This window comes from Triticum dicoccoides, chromosome 1B, assembly GCF_002162155.2.
Source record: "Triticum dicoccoides isolate Atlit2015 ecotype Zavitan chromosome 1B, WEW_v2.0, whole genome shotgun sequence".
NCBI classification, from domain to species: Eukaryota; Viridiplantae; Streptophyta; class Magnoliopsida; order Poales; family Poaceae; genus Triticum; species Triticum dicoccoides.
Genome location: NC_041381.1, coordinates 359,052,038 through 359,070,270, shown reverse-complemented (window position 1 = coordinate 359,070,270; position 18,233 = coordinate 359,052,038). Strand labels below are relative to the sequence as shown.

The following is an 18,233-nucleotide window of genomic DNA, read 5'->3' as shown; positions in this document are numbered from 1 at the left end:
TTCGACAAGTTCAAGGAGTTGACTACGATGAGACTTTCTCACCCGTAGCAATGCTTAAGTCTGTCCGAATCATGTTAGCAATTGCCACATTTTATGATTATTAAATATGGCAAATGGATGTCAAAACTGCATTCCTGAATGGATTTCTAGAAGAAGAGTTGTATATGATGCAACCAGAAGGTTTTTCTGATCCAAAAGGCGCTGACAAAGTGTGCAAGCTCCAGCGATCCATTTATGAACTGGTGCAAGCCTCTCGCGGAGTTGGAATAAATGCTTTGATAGTGTGATCAAAGCATATGGTTTTATACAGACTTTTGGAGAAGCCTGTATTTACAAAAAGGTGAGTGGGAGCTCTGTAGCATTTCTGATATTATATGTAGACGACATATTGTTGATTGGAAATGATATAGAATTTCTGGATAGCATAAAAGGATACTTGAATAAAAAAATTTCAATGAAAGACCTCGGTGAAGCTGCTTATATATTGGGCATCAAGATCTATAGAGATAGATCAAGACGCTTAATTGGACTTTCACAAAGCACATACCTTGATAAAGTTTTGAAAAAGTTCAAAATGGATCAAGCAAAGAAAGGGTTCTTTCCTGTAATACAAGGTGTGAAGTTGAGTCAGACTCAATGCCCGACTACAGCAGAAGATAGAGAGAAAATGAAAGATGTTCCATGTGCTTCAGCCATAGGCTCTATCATGTATGCAATGATGTGTACTAGACCTGATGTATGCTTAGCAATAAGTTTAGCAGGCAGGTACCAAAGTAATCCAGGAGTGGATCACTAGATAGCGGTCAAGAATATCCTGAAATACCTGAAAAGGACTAAGGATATGTTTCTCTTTTATGGAGGTGACAAAGAGCTAGTCATAAATGGTTACGTCGATGCAAGCTTTGACACTGATCCGGACGATTCTAAATCGCAAACCAGATACGTGTTTATATTGAATGGTGGAGCTGTCAGTTGGTGCAGTTCTAAATAAAGCGTCGTGGCGGGATCTACATGTGAAGCGGAGTACATAGCTGCTTCAGAAGCAGCAAATGAAGGAGTCTGGATGAAGGAGTTCATATCCGATCTAGGTGTCATACCTAGTGCATCGGGACCAATGAAAATCTTCTGTGACAATACTGGTGCAATTGCCTTGGCAAACGAATCCAGATTTCACAAGAGGACCAAGCACATCAAGAGACGCTTCAATTCCATCCGGGACCAAGTCCAGGTGGGAGACATAGAGATTTGCAAGATACATACGGATCTGAATGTTGCAGACCCGTTGACTAAGCCTCTTCCACGAGCAAAACATGATCAGCACCAAGGCTCCATGGGTGTTAGAATCATTACTGTGTAATCTAGATTATTGACTCTAGTGCAAGTGGGAGACAGAAGGAAATATGCCCTAGAGGCAATAATAAAGTTATTATTTATTTCCTTATATCATGATAAATGTTTATTATTCATGCTAGAATTGTATTAACCGGAAACATAATACATGTGTGAATACATAGACAAACATAGTGTCACTAGTATGCCTCAACTTGACTAGCTCGTTGATCAAAGATGGTTGTATTTCTTAACCATAGACATGAGTTGTCATTTGATTAACGGGATCACATCATTAGGAGAATGATGTGATTGACTTGACCCATTCCGTTAGCTTAGCACTTGATCGTTTAGTATGTTGCTATTGCTTTCTTCATGACTTATACATGTTCCTACAACTATGAGATTATGCAACTCCCATTTACCGGAGGAACACTTTGTGTGCTACCAAACGTCACAACATAACTGGGTGATTATAAAGGAGCTCTACAGGTGTCTCCGAAGGTACATGTTGAGTTGGCGTATTTCGAGATTAGGATTTGTCACTCAGATTGTCGGAGAGGTATCTCTAGGCCCTCTCGGTAATGCACATCACTATAAGCCTTGCAAGAAATGTAGCTAATGAGTTAGTTACGGGATGATGCATTACGTAACGAGTAAAGAGACTTGCCGGTAACGAGATTGAACTAGGTATTGAGATACCGACGATCGAATCTCGGGCAAGTAACATACCGATGACAAAGGGAACAACGTATGTTGTTATGCGGTTTGACCGATAAAGATCTTCGTAGAATATGTGGGAGCCAATATGAGCATCCAGGTTCCGCTGTTGGTTGTTGACCGGAGACGTGTCTCGGTCATGTCTACATAGTTCTCGAACCCGTAGGGTCCGCACACTTAAAGTTAGAGACGGTTATATTATGAGTTCATATGTTTTGATGTACCGAAGGTAGTTCGGAGTCCCGGATGTGATCACGGACATGACGAGGAGTCTCGAAATGGTTGAGACATGAAGATTGAGATATTGGACGACTATATTCAGACACCGGAATAGTTCCGGGGGTTACGGATGTATACCGGAGTACCGGGGGGTTACCGGAACCCCCCACGGGTTAATGGGCCTCATGGGCCCAAAGTGGAGCAGAGGAGGGGCGGCCAGGACAGGTCTCGCGCCCCCTCCCCCTCTAGTCCGAATAGGACAAGGAGGGGGTGCGGCGCCCCCCTTTCCTTCCTCTCGTCTCTCCCCTTCCTTCCCCCTCTCCTACTTGTAAAAGGAAAGGAGGGAGTCCTACTCCCGGTGGGAGTAGGACTCCTCCCTGGCACGCCTCCTCCTGGCCGGCCGCCCCCTCCCCCTTGCTCCTTTATATACGGGGGCAGGGGGCACCGCTAGACACAACAATTGATCCTTGAGATCTATTAGCCGTGTGCGGTGCCCCCCTCCACTATATTCCACCTCGATAATATCGTAGCGGTGCTTAGGTGAAGCCCTGCGTCGGTAGAGCATCATCATCGTCACCACGTCGTCGTGCTGACGGAACTCTCCCTCGAAGCTCGGCTGGATCAGAGTTCGAGGGACGTCATCGAGCTGAACGTGTGCTGAACTCGGAGGTGTCGTGCATTCGGTACTTGATCGGTTGGATCGTGAAGACGTACGACTACATCAACCGCGTTGTGGTAACGCTTCCGCTTTCGGTCTACGAGAGTACGTGGACAACACTCTCCCCTCTCGTTGCTATGCATCACCATGATCTTGCGTGTGCGTAGGAATTTTTTTGAAATTACTACGTTCCCTAACAACTACCGCCCCTGCCGAGCAAGTGTACTACGCTCCACTACCATCATTCCACCATCAATCCACCAAAGCAGGACTAGGGTTTTACGCCTCATGGTGGCCCGAACCTGGGTAAAATTGCCTGCGTGATCTCTGTCGTGTTGCCCAGACTCGTCTGCTCTATGTGCAACGCGACGCCCCCCTGCCGAACCAGCAAGGGGCCCTCTGGTCCCATAGGTGGGCGTGGTTCTCCTGCGACACAAGCAATGGAATCCTCCGTCTCCGGCAACATATTGACTTGTTGAACCCGGTTCCACAAGGTGACGAATTGACGAAGCTCTGCGGCTGGGAGATGTGATGCAGATTCAACATCCATTTTTGGTTGGTAATGGCCTCATGTACAGAAATCCTCTTGCGAGAGTAGAGTTTGAAAATGTCTAGAGCAAGAGTGCGGAGCCTATCCGTCAAGCCAACGGTCGTGCCAAAACCTGGCTGTGAGACCATTGCCAATAGTGATCAGAGTGTAGGCCGAGAAGAGTGCAAGATCTTCCTTGTCGCAAGGTAATTCAGATCCAGCCCAAGGATGTCCCTTGTCAGTCCAGTCATACCACTTCCAACGAAGCCGCAGGGCCGTGCTGAATCGCCTTATGTCTAGGATGCCAAGGCCACCAAGATGCTTGGGGCGGCGGACCGTGCTCCAGTTCACCAAGGGCATGGCCTTGCCACAGTTCGGCCTTGTACGCCACATGAAGTTCCTCCTAAGCTTGTCCATCTGCTTGATGGCCTAGCCATCCAGTTTGAATACCATGAGTAGGTGAATTGGGATAGCAGAGACGTAGTGTTAACCAAACTCAGGCGAGCATCCGGAGCCATCAGCTTGCCCCTCCAGATTTGCAATCTAGCAGCCATCTTGTCCAGAGTAGGCTGGATGTCGGCACGGGCGATTTTCTTGAAGTGCAAGGGCAGCCCAAGGTACTTGCAAGGGAATTGGCCAAGGGGCACTAGAAAGTTGAGGAGTAGGGTGCAAAGATCAGTGCTATCGCAGGCAATTGGCAGGAACATGCTCTTCTACACATTAGCTTTCAAACTAGAGGCCGGTCCAAACGGGTGCAGGATTTCTCACGTAGTGAGGATGTCATCTGTGGTTGGAGCAATGAAAAGAGCTGCATCATCAGTGTAGAGGCCGACGTGGAGACGAGAGATCGGCAAGCAGAGGGGAGTCGGAGCACCAACAGAGTAACCCCGGGCAAAAAGCCAGTGCAGCGGGGCAATGGCAATGGCTAAGAGCATTGGGGAAAGAGGGTCTCCTTGGCACAGCCCTTGCTTGTGGAAGAAAGGCAGTCCCCGCTCCCCGTTGACCATGATCCGAGACGAGGCCGAGCCCCAGAGAATAGCCATTAGATCGCACCAGCGGGGACCAAAGCCCATTTTAGTCATGAGTTCGAACATGTACCCCCAAGAAACAGAGTCAAAAGCGGCAGCAATGTCCAGTTTCAAAAGGAGTGCAACAGACTTTGATTTGTGTAGTGATCTGACGGCGTTTTTGTTGTACAAAAAGTTATTTTGAATGCTTCAATGACAAAAGCAGTGAGAGGTCGCGTCCGTCCTGAACTGTCTTTAATATTGCGTGACGCGCTCTACAACGGTATGAATGTTAGGCCGGTGTTTCTTTTCAGGTTTTCTGGTGAAATACGGCAGTCGGTGCGAGATGGATACGCACATAATTCTGTTGATTTTCTTCACATGGTCTACGTACACATGCAAAGTAGCGATAGGCTGGCTTGGTCGATGTCGATCAATAAACACAACCCATGCCCTATCCTTGTCGGCACGACAAAGCTGTCGGTACGTACCTGTCATACATATAAATGCAGCCATGGAAGTGCGGTGGCACAGCCAGAAACTGCAGATACAGTGTACAAACTAATAATGTTCATACGATCAGCCCGATTTTGCTGACTAGCATTCATTTTCGAGATTGAACCAACAAAAAATGAATTTCATGGGAAAACTCCGTTAGCTTTAGGGATAGAGAGGAAAGTTTCTTGTCATCAGAATATTTTGTGCTCTTTGAGCAGGCCAAAAAATGGTGACCAATATATAAAAAGCAAAATGAAACATGATATGAGCACTTAAATTTTCTTTTCTGAAAGTATGCCATATTTTATTATAGAAGGAGAAGCAAGTCACGATTTACAAGATAGCTATCGTCAAGACGGAACACATATTTTTTCGGAACACAGTACACACGCACACGCTCATATGCTCACCCTTATCAGCACCCCCGAGAGATTGAGCTGGTACATCATCTTGATGATTGACGAAGTCGACACAGACGCCTTCGTAGTTGACGGAAACGTCTCCGTCCACTAAACGCACATTGCCGGAAGGCCTGAAATATTCAGAAAAATTTGAGAGTCAGTGTCAAGCTACGATTTGAACCCTGTTAGGTTGGGGATACCACTGCTCTCCTAACCATCCAATCATAAATTAATTTATGACGGAACACATATTTAACATTCTAACGCCTTGTTCGACCCCTCAAACTCCGCTAATCACATAAGGATGCAACCCCAGAGCCTTTGGCCAGCGACCAAAGATGATGGTTAACAATGATCTGGGTGCTCAACTCCCCTTGCTTCCGCTGTTGATTTACGTTCCCAAATAACCTCGCGCTTCCTTGTTTTCATAGGCTCCAAGATGTTAGCATGACAAGAGAATCAGCCACGTTGTTTATTACTCCCTCCGTCTCATAATGTAAGACGTTTTTTGACACTACATTAGAGTCAAAAAACGTCTTACATTATGGAACAGAGAGAGTACATATTTTGAACTCTGATACAAAATGTTGTACATTAAATATGGACCGACATAACTTAAACACTACTATGTTAATAATTCTTAGATTCCTAGCACTACGTTATAGTAGAACTAGCTCTACTCTGAATAGTGATGGCGACGGTAGTCGTCGAAGTCCTCTCAGAGGAGATGTCCATCACCCCTCCTTCGGAGGAGCAGTCTTGTGGTCAATGCTAGTACATCTACTCCACGACTTCACCTCTTCCTCCTTGTGGAAGAGTTAGTCGAAAATCGCATCAGTCTCGGTGTCCCTCTTGTGCTCCCGCTCAAGCTCCTGTAATCTTTTGCGCTAGTCCTCCTTCGACTCGAAGAATGCTTGTATTCTTGACTATGAGCTACGGATCGGTCTCGACGAGCATCACCACATAGGTTTCATCGTCGGCCTCGGCCTTGAATTGCGCCTTGACCTAACAATACTCCTCCTCATCAAGGGAGACGACTGTAATGGAACGGGCGAGGAAATATCCGTAGGGTGCGTCGCCGGAAAATTGAGCACTGCCCGACCCGTAGTGTCATATGCGGACGCCACCTCCTCTGCGGTGTTGAAGGTGCCCAGCCACACTCGCGCGCCCGTGCCCAGGTTCTAGATCTCTGCCGCATAGTGCTCGACAGCTGGAGCCTGATGTCGTGCTATGATGAGGAGGAGCTTTGGGGTCAGCGCGTCAGCAGCTAGGACATCTCCCACGGTAGCGGAGGAGCTCGGGGTGACTGACACAGCGAGGAAATGAGTTGAACACAAGTTTTTTTAGTCGAATACGAGTTTCTGGCCATAATTGCTTAGATATGGCATCTTGAGTGAAACTTCGTGTCCTCGCTTTCATAGGGTGAACCCAATGATGTCCGGGCAAGGGCGCAACTCCTTAAAGGTTGTTGCGGAAATAGTGATTTAGTTATTGGGTGTTTTCTTTTCTCATTCTTGTTGCGTTTTCATCAATCTTTTCCTTGTCATGTAATAAGTGAATATTTTGGCCTCAATATCTTGCATGTAGTTATACTAAATCGGCAATAATAAGTAGGGATCGGTGAAAAATAACTTCTGGTTGTGTGAGGCTGGGAGGTTTTGACTTCCTTCTGAAAATAAATCATTTCAGCACGGTATTGAGGAAAATCGCAAGGGTGCGCAGGTGCAGGGGCACGCACCTGTCCAACCATGCTCAACCGCATGATTGCTTCGCAGTCCAAAAAATGGTTGTATTTTGCATAAGGTCATATCAAGTTTTAAGTTTTAAACTCCAAAACTTGCTGATTTTGCCATTTATTTCTATCAAGTTTCAGCACTTGAAACTTGTTAGAAGTTTTAAAAACTCGTCAAAACCCATTCAAAGGTCGTCTTTTAATTTAGACTTTTGATTCAAAAGATACAAAAAATCAAAATTAAAAGCCCAAAGAAAAATAGGTTCGGTGCTCCGCACCCGCGTGTCACAATTCTCTTGTACTCGAATGAAAATTTGCCATTGACTTACTCTCGAAAAAAATTACCAGCCGGATAAGGGCAGAATAGTCAAGTGCAAAATGTCCGGGGCTTACTTCCGCAGGGGTGCCTTGCAAGGACGCCTCCTGCCTTTAAATTGGCGGCAACGTGCCTCCCGTGTACTGCAAACCACATCACACACTCCCATCCCACCTCCACCACCGCGGTACGTACCGTTTGCGATCAAAAGAAAGTCGAGCCATATGGCGAAGGCCGCAGCGATGCTCGTGCTGGTGGCGCTAGTGGTGGCGGCGATGGCAACGGGCGGAGCGGCGCAGTGCAACGCGGGGAGCCTGGCGGTGTGCGCCTCCCCGATCATCAGCGGGGCCAAGCCGTCGACGACGTGCTGCAACAACCTAAAGAGTCAGCGGGGGTGCTTCTGCCAGTACGCGCGCAACCCCGCGTACTCCAGCTACATCAACAGCCCCAACGCCCGCAAGACCCTCACCAGCTGCGGCGTCGCCGTACCGAAGTGCTAGTAGCCGGGCCTCCACCGCCGCCGGCGTGCTAGGCAGCGCCACGCTGCCTATTGCTACTAGTACTACGTAATGTACTACTACTACGTACGAGCTCCTACCATGGCTGCTGGTACGACGTCGGTCGAACAGCTCCGTCCGAACCGTGTGTTCATGTATCTTTTTTTCTCTCCAATACAATCGTGTGTTCATGTATCGTATGCAAGAATAAAATGGTGTGTACGTGTTGATCCAGCCTCTGCGTAGTTTGTTACTCATTTCTCAATTCTGATCGATAGATGTCGATCGATCTCGTGTAATTTCTGTACCTCCGACAATATATATCCGCATCTTAACAAAAAGTTGCTACTATATTGCTAGGTCATCAGGTCATGGTCAGCTGGTCACTGCATCACTAAATGGACAGTACATGTATGGGCAAGCAGATGCCACTCAACGCTTACACTGTTGTTGATGTGGATGGCCAGCTGAGCCAATTAAGAGCCCATTCAAGACCAAACATAATCCTGTCGAGCCATTCATTATAAACCTGTACCGTTGGCGCGCGTGGACCTTCAATGGCCGTGACCGTCATGACTCTGAAGCTTCGTCTCTCCGTCGCGTGATGGAGCTATGCTTTAGGATTTCGTAGTCCACAGGAGACACCCGCACAGTGACTTTGCAACCAAGGCAAACACTGGCGTGGTTTCTCAACATCGAAATATGAACTTTCATAGCTCTCCCCGTTCATGAACTGCGGGGCACACGATAACATCTCAAAACGGAATCTGTGAACGCGTCGACACGTCACATCCGTACACACTGATAGAAAAACCAGTCATCTAATTGTAAACGTCCGGAGTGGCGGAGTTGGTACCCGGCGAGCCGGGGCACCTGCCCAGGCTCTTACGCTTCAGTGTAACTACTCTCCATCCCATAATAAAGCTTGAAAAACGTTTTCATACGGCAATGCTACACGTACAAACGATTTAAAGGTTTTTACAGGATGGTTAACCTTGATTGGTCAATAGACGAACGGGGCGGCCCACCCCCTAAAAATCAGGGGAGGAGAGGTTTGTGATTGGTTGTTAGATGGAAAGAGCGTGTAAAAGCGTGTAAGTCTTTGTATGTCTAGCATTTTTGGTTTTTATATTATGAAACGGAAAGAGTACCACATAGTGTAGTAATTAGGTGAGGCTAGCCTGATTTTGCCCGGGTAACTGGCTTCTTTTTTGGTGTGCCTTGCTTGGACCTGCTAGGCCCATCTATATAAGCTGTACGTAAGACCCATGTCTACATGAACGCACGCACTCCAGCGCGCGGTAATTATTTATGCCCAAATTTTAGAAGGTGCTGCTGCACATTTTAGAGGTCCCGAGCACACAGGGCTGCGAGCCCGTTGGATGCCATCACGGTCGCCAGGTGTGCCGTTGTCGAAGGGAATTGTCCCTGCTAATTCAACCGCCGAAGCGAGCAGCTAGTGTAAACGCTTCGCTATTTCTTGCCAGGAAAAAAACACCCTAGCCCGATCCCCTTTTCATCGTCGAGCAGAGGAGCGACGACGTCGACTCTTGGGAGGTCGAGGGGGAGGCGCCACCTCCTCCAATCGGCGAAATGCACCCTCCCACTCGCCGGAGAACGCCGTTGTCCCCGCTTCTGTGCGCCCCCGCAGCTGTCGCACGCCAACAGCCCCTCCCTCCGCCCCCGCGGCTCCGCAACCACCGCACCTCCGCAGCCGCCGCATGCCACATACCCTTCCCGGATCCCCACCACATCGCCCGGATCTCGGCTGACCCCCGCCACATCGCCAAGATCTCGGTGGCCTCCCGGATGCAGCCGCTACGCTCGGAGCCCCGTGGCCTCCCGGATCCCACCGCCGTCGCGTCCCCTACCCCAACGCCGGCCCGACCCATCTCCACGACGAAGCCGAGCGCCCACCGCCCCCATGATCCTCATTCAGCGTCGCTGGGTCCGACACCGTCGCAGCGCGTCTCCTCCTCTCCAGCATCTCGCCGCCGGCCACATTCGGCATGGCCTCGACCTCCTGCTGCTAGCTGCTGGGGCACCTCCTTCTCCGTACTGCTATCTCCTGTTGCACCCTATAGGTGCCCCAGCTTCAATGTCTGAACTTCTACTCGTGACTGTGTACAGGTGCGGGTTGTAGCTTGAACTGGAGAAGAAAAAATGCATCGACGTAGCAGCCTAGCAGGTGGATGACGGTGTTGGTGCCTTTCTCTTGAATTGTTGCTGGTGATGGCTGCAATTTGAACCGGTTTTTGTTTCTCTCCTTCCTATTGTACAATTGTCCTTCCCCTATGCGTGATGATTCTGTTGCTTAGCACAAGGTGCAGTGTGGCGTGTGTTGTTTAATGCTTGACGTCGATCTGTTGTGACAGTTAGGAAAGATGATAGTAGCAAAAGATGATAGTAGCAAAAAAGAGACTGCATTATGAAGTAATCTTTTGTTTCTTTACCATTCCAATTCCTTTTTGTCCATTATAAAGAACATGTGTCCTGAATGAAAACTCGTACATATTTGCTTATCTGTGTCCAAATGATTACAACATATAATAAACCAGGAAAAAAAATCAAGATTTATATTGAGCTATTGGACTCATTTCTTCTACTGGACTTGCTCAAACTTTTTTTTAAAGGAGAATGTACCCCCGGCCTTTGCATCTAGGTGATGCGTGCAACCATTTTATTAGTTATTCATAAAGCCCTTACAAAGGTAATACATCAGTAAGCCTGAAGCCACCATCTTGACAACACCCGTCGCTACTCCTACCCGCGTGATGAAGCGGTGCCGAATGTCCGAGCCTAATACCAAACAGACATCGCACCAACACCTAACATCTAATGTCGGATGCCCCATCCAAGCCATATACTTGTACTGGGTTACACACCGGTCTGGCGCACTTTCAGTGGGCACCACATGCGCACGCTGCAATGGCCGTCACCTCCTTCATCCACCGATCCATCCTCAGATCAGATACTGATGCATCGACCTTGTTAGGCCTCTCTGCCATCGACGCCACCACGACGCCAGACATTGTCGTCCTCCTACACGAGTCCATCGCCACCCATCGGACACCGAGTCTCCACTGCGCCACGCCGCCAAGATCCGCCGCCATCGATGTGTAGGATCAAGCACCGCTCCACCACCTACCGACGCCCAACCACCAAGCCGTCCACATGTCCGTCCAGCCGATGAATGTCTCCGAAGATGATGCCCCCATGAGGGTGACGACAAAGACGTCGCCATCATCCGATCCAGGAGGCCCCTCAAGGCCTCCAACGAGGCCTAAAACGCCCACAGGCGCCGCCGTCAATGGTAGCCTCCTCCAGATCCGAGGTTTCCCCCGGAAACATTGGAGCGAGGGACGCCGCCACCATCGCCTCCAACGAGGAAAATGACACCCGCGGGCGACGCCGACGACGGTGGCATCCTCACCCGCTTCAGCAGATAGGCCACCGTCTCCTCCTCCACTCGATCCGTCGCCGGGAAGCCACCGCGAGGCAACACCCACCGACCAGATCTCTTTGGACCGATGATGAAGACAGCCAAAGGTAGAGGAGGTCTTATCGCTGCGTGACCAGCCCCATGGCCACGCACACGTCGTCCCGAGGCGCCCACTCAAGATCCATCGTCACAGCCACGCCTCCAAGCCGCTACGAGGGGACGCCCCGCCGCCGCCGCCATCATGCCCTCCCCCCCCCCAGCACGAGCTTTGCCCAGCCGAGATCCGGCGGCGGCGGGAGGGGAGGCGGACGGGAGGCTGATGGGATCGAGAGGGAGGTGGACGAGATCTAGAGGGGAGGTGGACAGGAGGTGGAGGGGATCTAGACAGGAGACAAACTTGCATGATGTTTTGATAAGTAGTTGCCTCATTTCTGCTATTGGACTTGTTGAATGGGTCGACAGGCAGTTTATATCCACTATTTTCTTTTCTTTGGCAAGCAAGCTAATGAGTTGGCTGCAGAATCTATGAAAATTGTCTACGAACCCAGTATGACTTGCTAACTTTTAATCCTTGTTCTAAACAAAATCTGGTTTACCTAGATATAGTATGCAATTTGCTTAGATTAGAGCACAACTTGCATGCAACGGCTAAAGCATGACACAACACAGCTTGATGTTCCACACAATATAGGTTTGCCTGAAAGTTGTAGGCAAATTGCCCACAAACCAAGTAGTAGTTGCTCCTGACTTCCACTATTTATTTTTCTTTGCCTAGCAAGCTAATGAGTTGGTTGCAGAATCTATGGAAACCGCCTACAAACCTAGTACTAGTTGCTACCTTTCAATCCTTTTTCTAAACAAAACCTGGAGTTGCCTGGATATACCATGCAATTTGCTTAGATCAGAGTACAACTTGCCTTCAACCACTGATGCATTTGCCCAGGGGACACAACACAACTTGATGTTCCACACAATATATGTCCACTTTGTTTGCCCGGAACATGTAGGCAAATTGCCTATGAACGAAGTAGTAGTTGCTCCTGACTTCAACTATTTTATTTCTCTTTGGTAACCAAGCTAATGAATTGGCTGCAGAATCAATGGAAATTGCCTACAAATCCAATACAAGTTACAGAGGCTACTTATAGTAGTTGGCTACTTACTGTATCACGTACAGTACTACACGGGAAAGGACACTTGTAGTTGTACAACACAACCAATCTTCACAAGAGACCCAGACTCCCTCCCTCACTTTGACCTGACGCTTGGCAGTACCCCGCCTTTTCATTTGCTTCTAGCCTGCAGCACTACCACACAGGTCTAGAGACCTATGATAACCCACAAGTATAGGGGATCGCAACAGTTTTCGAGGGTAGAGTATTCAACCCAAATTTATAGATTCGACACAAGGGGAGCCAAAGAATATTTGAAGGTATTAGCAGCTGAGTTGTCAATTTAGCCACACCTGGAGATTAATTATCTGCAGCAAAGTAGTTTGATAGTTTTGATAATAGTAACAGTAGCAATGGTAACGGTAATAGTGATAGCAGTAGTTTGGTAACAAGTGCAACAGTAACGATATCAGTACGTAGTAACTTAGTGAGAACAATATAAGATAAATTCGTAGGCATTGGATTGGTGACTTGTTGGATGATATTCATCATGAGACAGTTATAACCTAGGGCGATACAACACTAGCTCTAGTTCGTCAATATAATGAAGGCATGTATTCCGTAAATAGTCATACGTGCTTATGGAAATAACTTGCATGACATCTTTTGTCCCACCCCCCCGTGGCAGCGGGGTCCTATTGGAAACTAAGGGATATTAAGGCCTCCTTTTAATAGAGAACCAGAACAAAGCATTAACACATAGTGAATACATGAACTCCTCAAACTACGGTCATCACCGGGAGTGGTCCCGACTATTTTCACTCCAGGGTTGCCGGATCATAACAAGTAGTAGGTGACTATAACTTGCAAGATCGGGTCTAGAACATGGATATAACTATGATAACATAAACGGTTCAGATCTGAGTTCATGGCACCCGGGCCTAGAGTGACAAGCATTAAGCATGGCAAAGTCATAGAACATCAATCTTAGAACATAGTGAATACTAGGGATCAAGCCCTAACAAAACTAACACAATTACATGATGAATCTCATCCAACTCCTCACCGACCTGCGAGCCTACGAAGGAATTACTCACTCCCGGTGGGGAGCATCATGGAATTGGCGATGGAGAAGGGTTGGTGATGATGAAGAACGAAGATCCCCCTCTCCGGAGCCCCAAACGGACTCCAGATCTGGCCTCCCGATGAAGAACAGGAGGTGATGGCGGCTTCATCTCGTGGATCGCGATAATTCTTTCTCCCTGGTTTTCTTCTGGAAAAATAGGATTTTATAGCATCGGTTTCAGGGTCTGCGGGGCCACCCCACCTGGGCGTGCTTGGTGAGGGGGGCGCGCCCTGGTGGGTTGTGCCCACCCAGGTGCCCCCCTTCGGTAGGTCTTGGCTCCAGAAATTCTCTTATTTGATATAAAAATTCCTCGCAAAGTTTCGTTCCATTCCAAGAACTTTTATTTCTGCACAAAAACAACACCATGGTAGTTCTGCTGAAAATAGCATCACTCCGGGGTTAGTATTCAAATCATGCAAATTAGAGTCCAAAACAAGAGGAAAAGCGTTAGGAAAAGTAGATACGTTGGAGACGTATCAACCTACGGCGGCTACAAAGATCCCTCATGCAGACTTGAAGCATAAAAAATTGCTGCTATGTTAATTTGTCCCGTCCCCTGGCTTGGAAGAAGAAGATGCTGGAGCAGACCAAAACCATTGCTCAAAACGCTACCCTAATCACCTAAGTTTCATAAATATGCTTTCGTAGATATTCTTGCCTAAACAAATGGTTTGTTTTGTTTGCAGGGCCTCACTAAATTATAAAATGATGTCAAATCAACGTTTTCGAGGTTTTGTGCACACGCCCAAGCAAGAAGCTTCAACATCCACTTCTAGATAAGCTTCGTACAAAGCTATCCAATTTTTTGTATCAGCAAAAAAGAGGAGTTGCCTCAAACTTATGCATTTTGCGTACATTCCAACAAGACTTGCTTTTTATTTTTCCTCTTTGCAAGCAAGAAGCTTTGCTAGCTACTTCCAGGTAAATTTCACACATGCCCAATAGTTTTCCGACTAGTTTTTTCTGCCTCCCCGGTAGCTGGCTATTAGCTTTTTTGTTCCAGCAAATATAGGAAGTTGCCTGAAACTTATATGCAAATTAGCTTTTTTGTTCCAGCAAATACAGGGAGTTGCCTGAAACTTATATGCAAATTGCCTACATCACATGAACACTTGCTTTTTGCCCCCAACCTAGCTCTTCCGATGACATAATCCATCTGTATGTTACAAGTATCATCATCATTAACTGAGACCTTGTGACTAATGTCACCGTCCTATGCATATATCTGATAGAGTTTGTCAGCATGTTCCCATGCTTGTTCCTTCTTGGGAACTCAGCTTTATCATGCATGTCAAATTTGCCCATTTCACAGTTCTACACTTTGTCCTGATATTCGTTGGTTGCTTTCAGTGAGTCCGAGGTTGTGTATTTTCCCTGTGTCAACTTTGAATTGTTGTCCTGTATAGTGTGGGGGCAATGCAAAATGCAATGGCCAGCAGGTGTGCTCTTGTAGAATACAGCTGCAAAAGAAGCATGGCACATCAAGCATGGCGCCGTGTTTTACATGAATTGGTCCTCCTTGTAGCTTGATTTTTTTTAAGAGTTGTGAGATGTACATTTTTCACACAGAAGTTGATTTAGTGACATCTGAGGGATGTTTTCTTGTGTGTCAAACTGAAAGCTTCTTGGTACCAGGATGGTGAAGTTGTGTCACTGCTCGGGTGTTCGTCGGAAACGATGTGTATAGAGGATCTTGCAGACTGGTATGGCCAAGACCTTTGGGCATGATCTGCATGTTAGGTTGGTGATTTGATTTCTGTCTTATGAGTGTTGTATTAGTTACACTACTTGTTGCCCGAGAATATAGTAGTTTTTATAATTGATGATTATGCTTTATTCTAAGTCAATGATTCTATAGTAACCTACCCTACTTGCCTAATAATGTCAGCAGGTTGCGCACAACAAATGTTTTTGGCATATGAATTGTGGCAACCAGCAAGCGATTGAGTGATACGTCTCCAACGTATCTATAATTTTTTTATTGTTCCATGCTATTATAGTACTCCTTCGTTCGGAAATACTTGTCGGGAAAATGAATGTATGTAGACGTTTATTAGTTCTACATACATCCATTTTTATCCATCTATACGACAAGTATTTTTGGACGGAGGGAGTATCAATCTTAGATGTTTTATATACATTTACAAGCAACTTTATATTATTTTTGGGACTAACCTACTAACTTAGTGCCCAGTGCCAGTTGTTGTTTTTTGCTTGTTTTTTACTTTGCAGAATATCAATGCCAAACGAATTCCAAATGCCACGAAACTCTTTAGAGTTTTTTTCTGGCGATAAGAGACCCTGGAAGCTTCAAGAGGCCATGATAAGACGAAGGAGTGGCCCACTAGGCACTAGGGCGCGGCAGGGGCCTCTGCCGCGCACCTAGTGGGGCCCATGAGCCTCCATTTGACCTAAATCCGCCTCTATAAATTCTCTAAAATCAGAAAACCTATGAGGGAGTCCACGAAATACTTTTTCCGATGCCTCAAGCCTCTATTCTTGAGAGATCCCATCTGGGGACCTTTTCTGGCACTCTGCGGAGGGGGGGGGGGGGTCGATCACGGAGGGGTTCTTCATCAACCTTACTGCCCCTCCGATGATGCATGAGTAGTTTATCACACACCTACATGTCCATAGTTAGTAGCTAGATGGCTTCTTCTCTCTTTTTGATCTTCAATTCAATGTTCTCCTTGATGTTCTTGGAGTTCTATCCGATGTAATTCTTTTTTAAAGGTGTGTTTGTTGGGATCCGATGAATTGTGAGTTTATGATCAGATCTATCCACGAATATTATATGAGTTTTCTCTAAACTCTTTTATGCATGATTAATATAGCTTCGTATTTCTTCTTCGATTTATTGGTTTGGTTTGGCCGACTAGATTTATTTATCTTGCCATGGGAAGAGGTGCTTTGTAATGGTTCAATCTTGTGGTGCTCAATCCCAGTGACAGAAAGGGACATGACACGTATGTATCGTTGCTATTAAGGTAAAAAGATGGGGTTTTTTCGTACGTGAGTTTATCTTGTCTACATCATGTCATCTTGCCTAAAGCATTACACCCTTTTCCATGAACATAATACACTAGATGCATGCTGGATAGTTGTCGATGTGTGGAGTAACAGTAGTAGATGCAGAATCATTTCTATCTACTAATCTTGGCTGTGGAACCTATATATGATCATTGCATTGGATATCGTTATAATTATTTACTTTTCTATCAATAGCCCAACAGTAATTTGTTTACCCACCGTATGCTATTTTCCAGAGAGAAGCCTCTAGTGAAAACTATGGCCCCGGGGTTTATCTTCTATCATATATTAAATCTAAAAATACCTTGCTACAATTTTATTTCATTTTGTATTTTTGTCAGATCTATCTATCAAAAACTATACAATTTAATTTTGCATGTAACCGTTGAGGGATTGACAACCCCTCTACGCGCTGGGTTGCAAGTATTTGTTATTTGTGTGCAGGTGATGTTTACATAGTGTTGCTTGGTTCTCCTACTGGATTGATAACCTTGGTTTCATAACTGAGGGAAATAGTTATCTCTACTGTACTGCATCATCCTCTCCTCTTCGGGGAAATCCCAACACAACTCACAACTACCAGGAAGAATTTCCGACGCCGTTGTCGGGGAGACATCATCAACATCTATCAAGTACCTATGCATAAAGTTTCATCTCCCTGCATTTATTTATTTTCCATTTGCTTCTTGTTTTCATCTCCCCCACTTCTAAAATTTTTTTAGAAAAATATTTTTCGTTTGCCTTTTTCTTGTTTGATCTTTTGCTTGCTTGATCTGGTTTGCGTAGCCCCGATGTCTCAAGAAAATACAAAATTGTGTGATTTTTCTAATACTAATAATAATGATTTTATTAGTACTCCGATTGCTCCTCCCACCACTAGTGCGGAGTCTTATGACATTAATGCCGCTTTACTGAATCTTGTTATGAAAGAACACTTTTCCGGTAATCGTAATGAGGATGTCGCGTCCCATCTAAACACTTTCATAGAATTGTGTGATATGCAAAAGAAAAATGATCTGGATAATGATATTGTGAAATTAAAATTATTCATGTTCTCTTTGTGTGATAGTGCAAAAAATTGGTTTTTATCTTTACCAAGAAATAACATCTATTCTTGGGATAAGTGTAAAGGTGATTTTATTACAAAGTATTTCCCTCCCGCGAAAATTATTTCCCTTTGAAATCAAATTATGAATTTTAAGCAACTTGAGCATGAGCATCTTGCACAATCTTGGGAAAGGGTGAAACTAATGCTAAGAATTTTCCCTACTCATGGTTTAAAACTGTGCATGATCGTACAAAACATTTATGCGGGGTTGAATTTTGTTTCCAGAAATATTTTAGATTCTGCCGCGGGTGGTACTTTTATAGAGATTAGTTTGGGTGAAGCTACTAAATTACTTGATAATATCATGGCAAATTATTCACGGCATACTGAAAGAGCACCGACTAGTAAAAAAGTGAATTCTATTGAAGAAATTAGTACTTTGAGTGATAAACTTGATGCACTTATGAAATTGGTAGCTAGTAAAAATGCTCCTATTGATCTTAATGATGTGACTTTCTCAACTTAATTTGAGAAAATAATGATCTCATAGATGTGAATTTTGTCTCGCG

The 18,233-nt window shown here is 46.0% G+C and overlaps 2 protein-coding genes across 2 annotated transcripts; both read left to right on the top strand.

The window, feature by feature from the left end:
- The first annotated feature begins 7,543 nt into the window (after positions 1-7,543).
- Positions 7,544-8,247, top strand: LOC119335394 (non-specific lipid-transfer protein 2P-like). The gene has a single exon (XM_037607531.1). The coding sequence runs from the start codon at positions 7,634-7,636 to the stop codon at positions 7,907-7,909; it is 276 nt and encodes a 91-aa protein (XP_037463428.1). The 5' UTR covers positions 7,544-7,633; the 3' UTR covers positions 7,910-8,247.
- Positions 8,248-9,366: 1,119 nt separating this feature from the next.
- On the top strand, positions 9,367-10,354 carry LOC119305233 (pollen-specific leucine-rich repeat extensin-like protein 4). Its single transcript, XM_037581812.1, has 2 exons — positions 9,367-9,961; positions 10,037-10,354. The coding sequence occupies exons 1-2, from the start codon at positions 9,500-9,502 to the stop codon at positions 10,052-10,054; spliced, it is 480 nt and encodes a 159-aa protein (XP_037437709.1). The 5' UTR covers positions 9,367-9,499; the 3' UTR covers positions 10,055-10,354.
- The last annotated feature ends 7,879 nt before the right edge of the window (positions 10,355-18,233 follow it).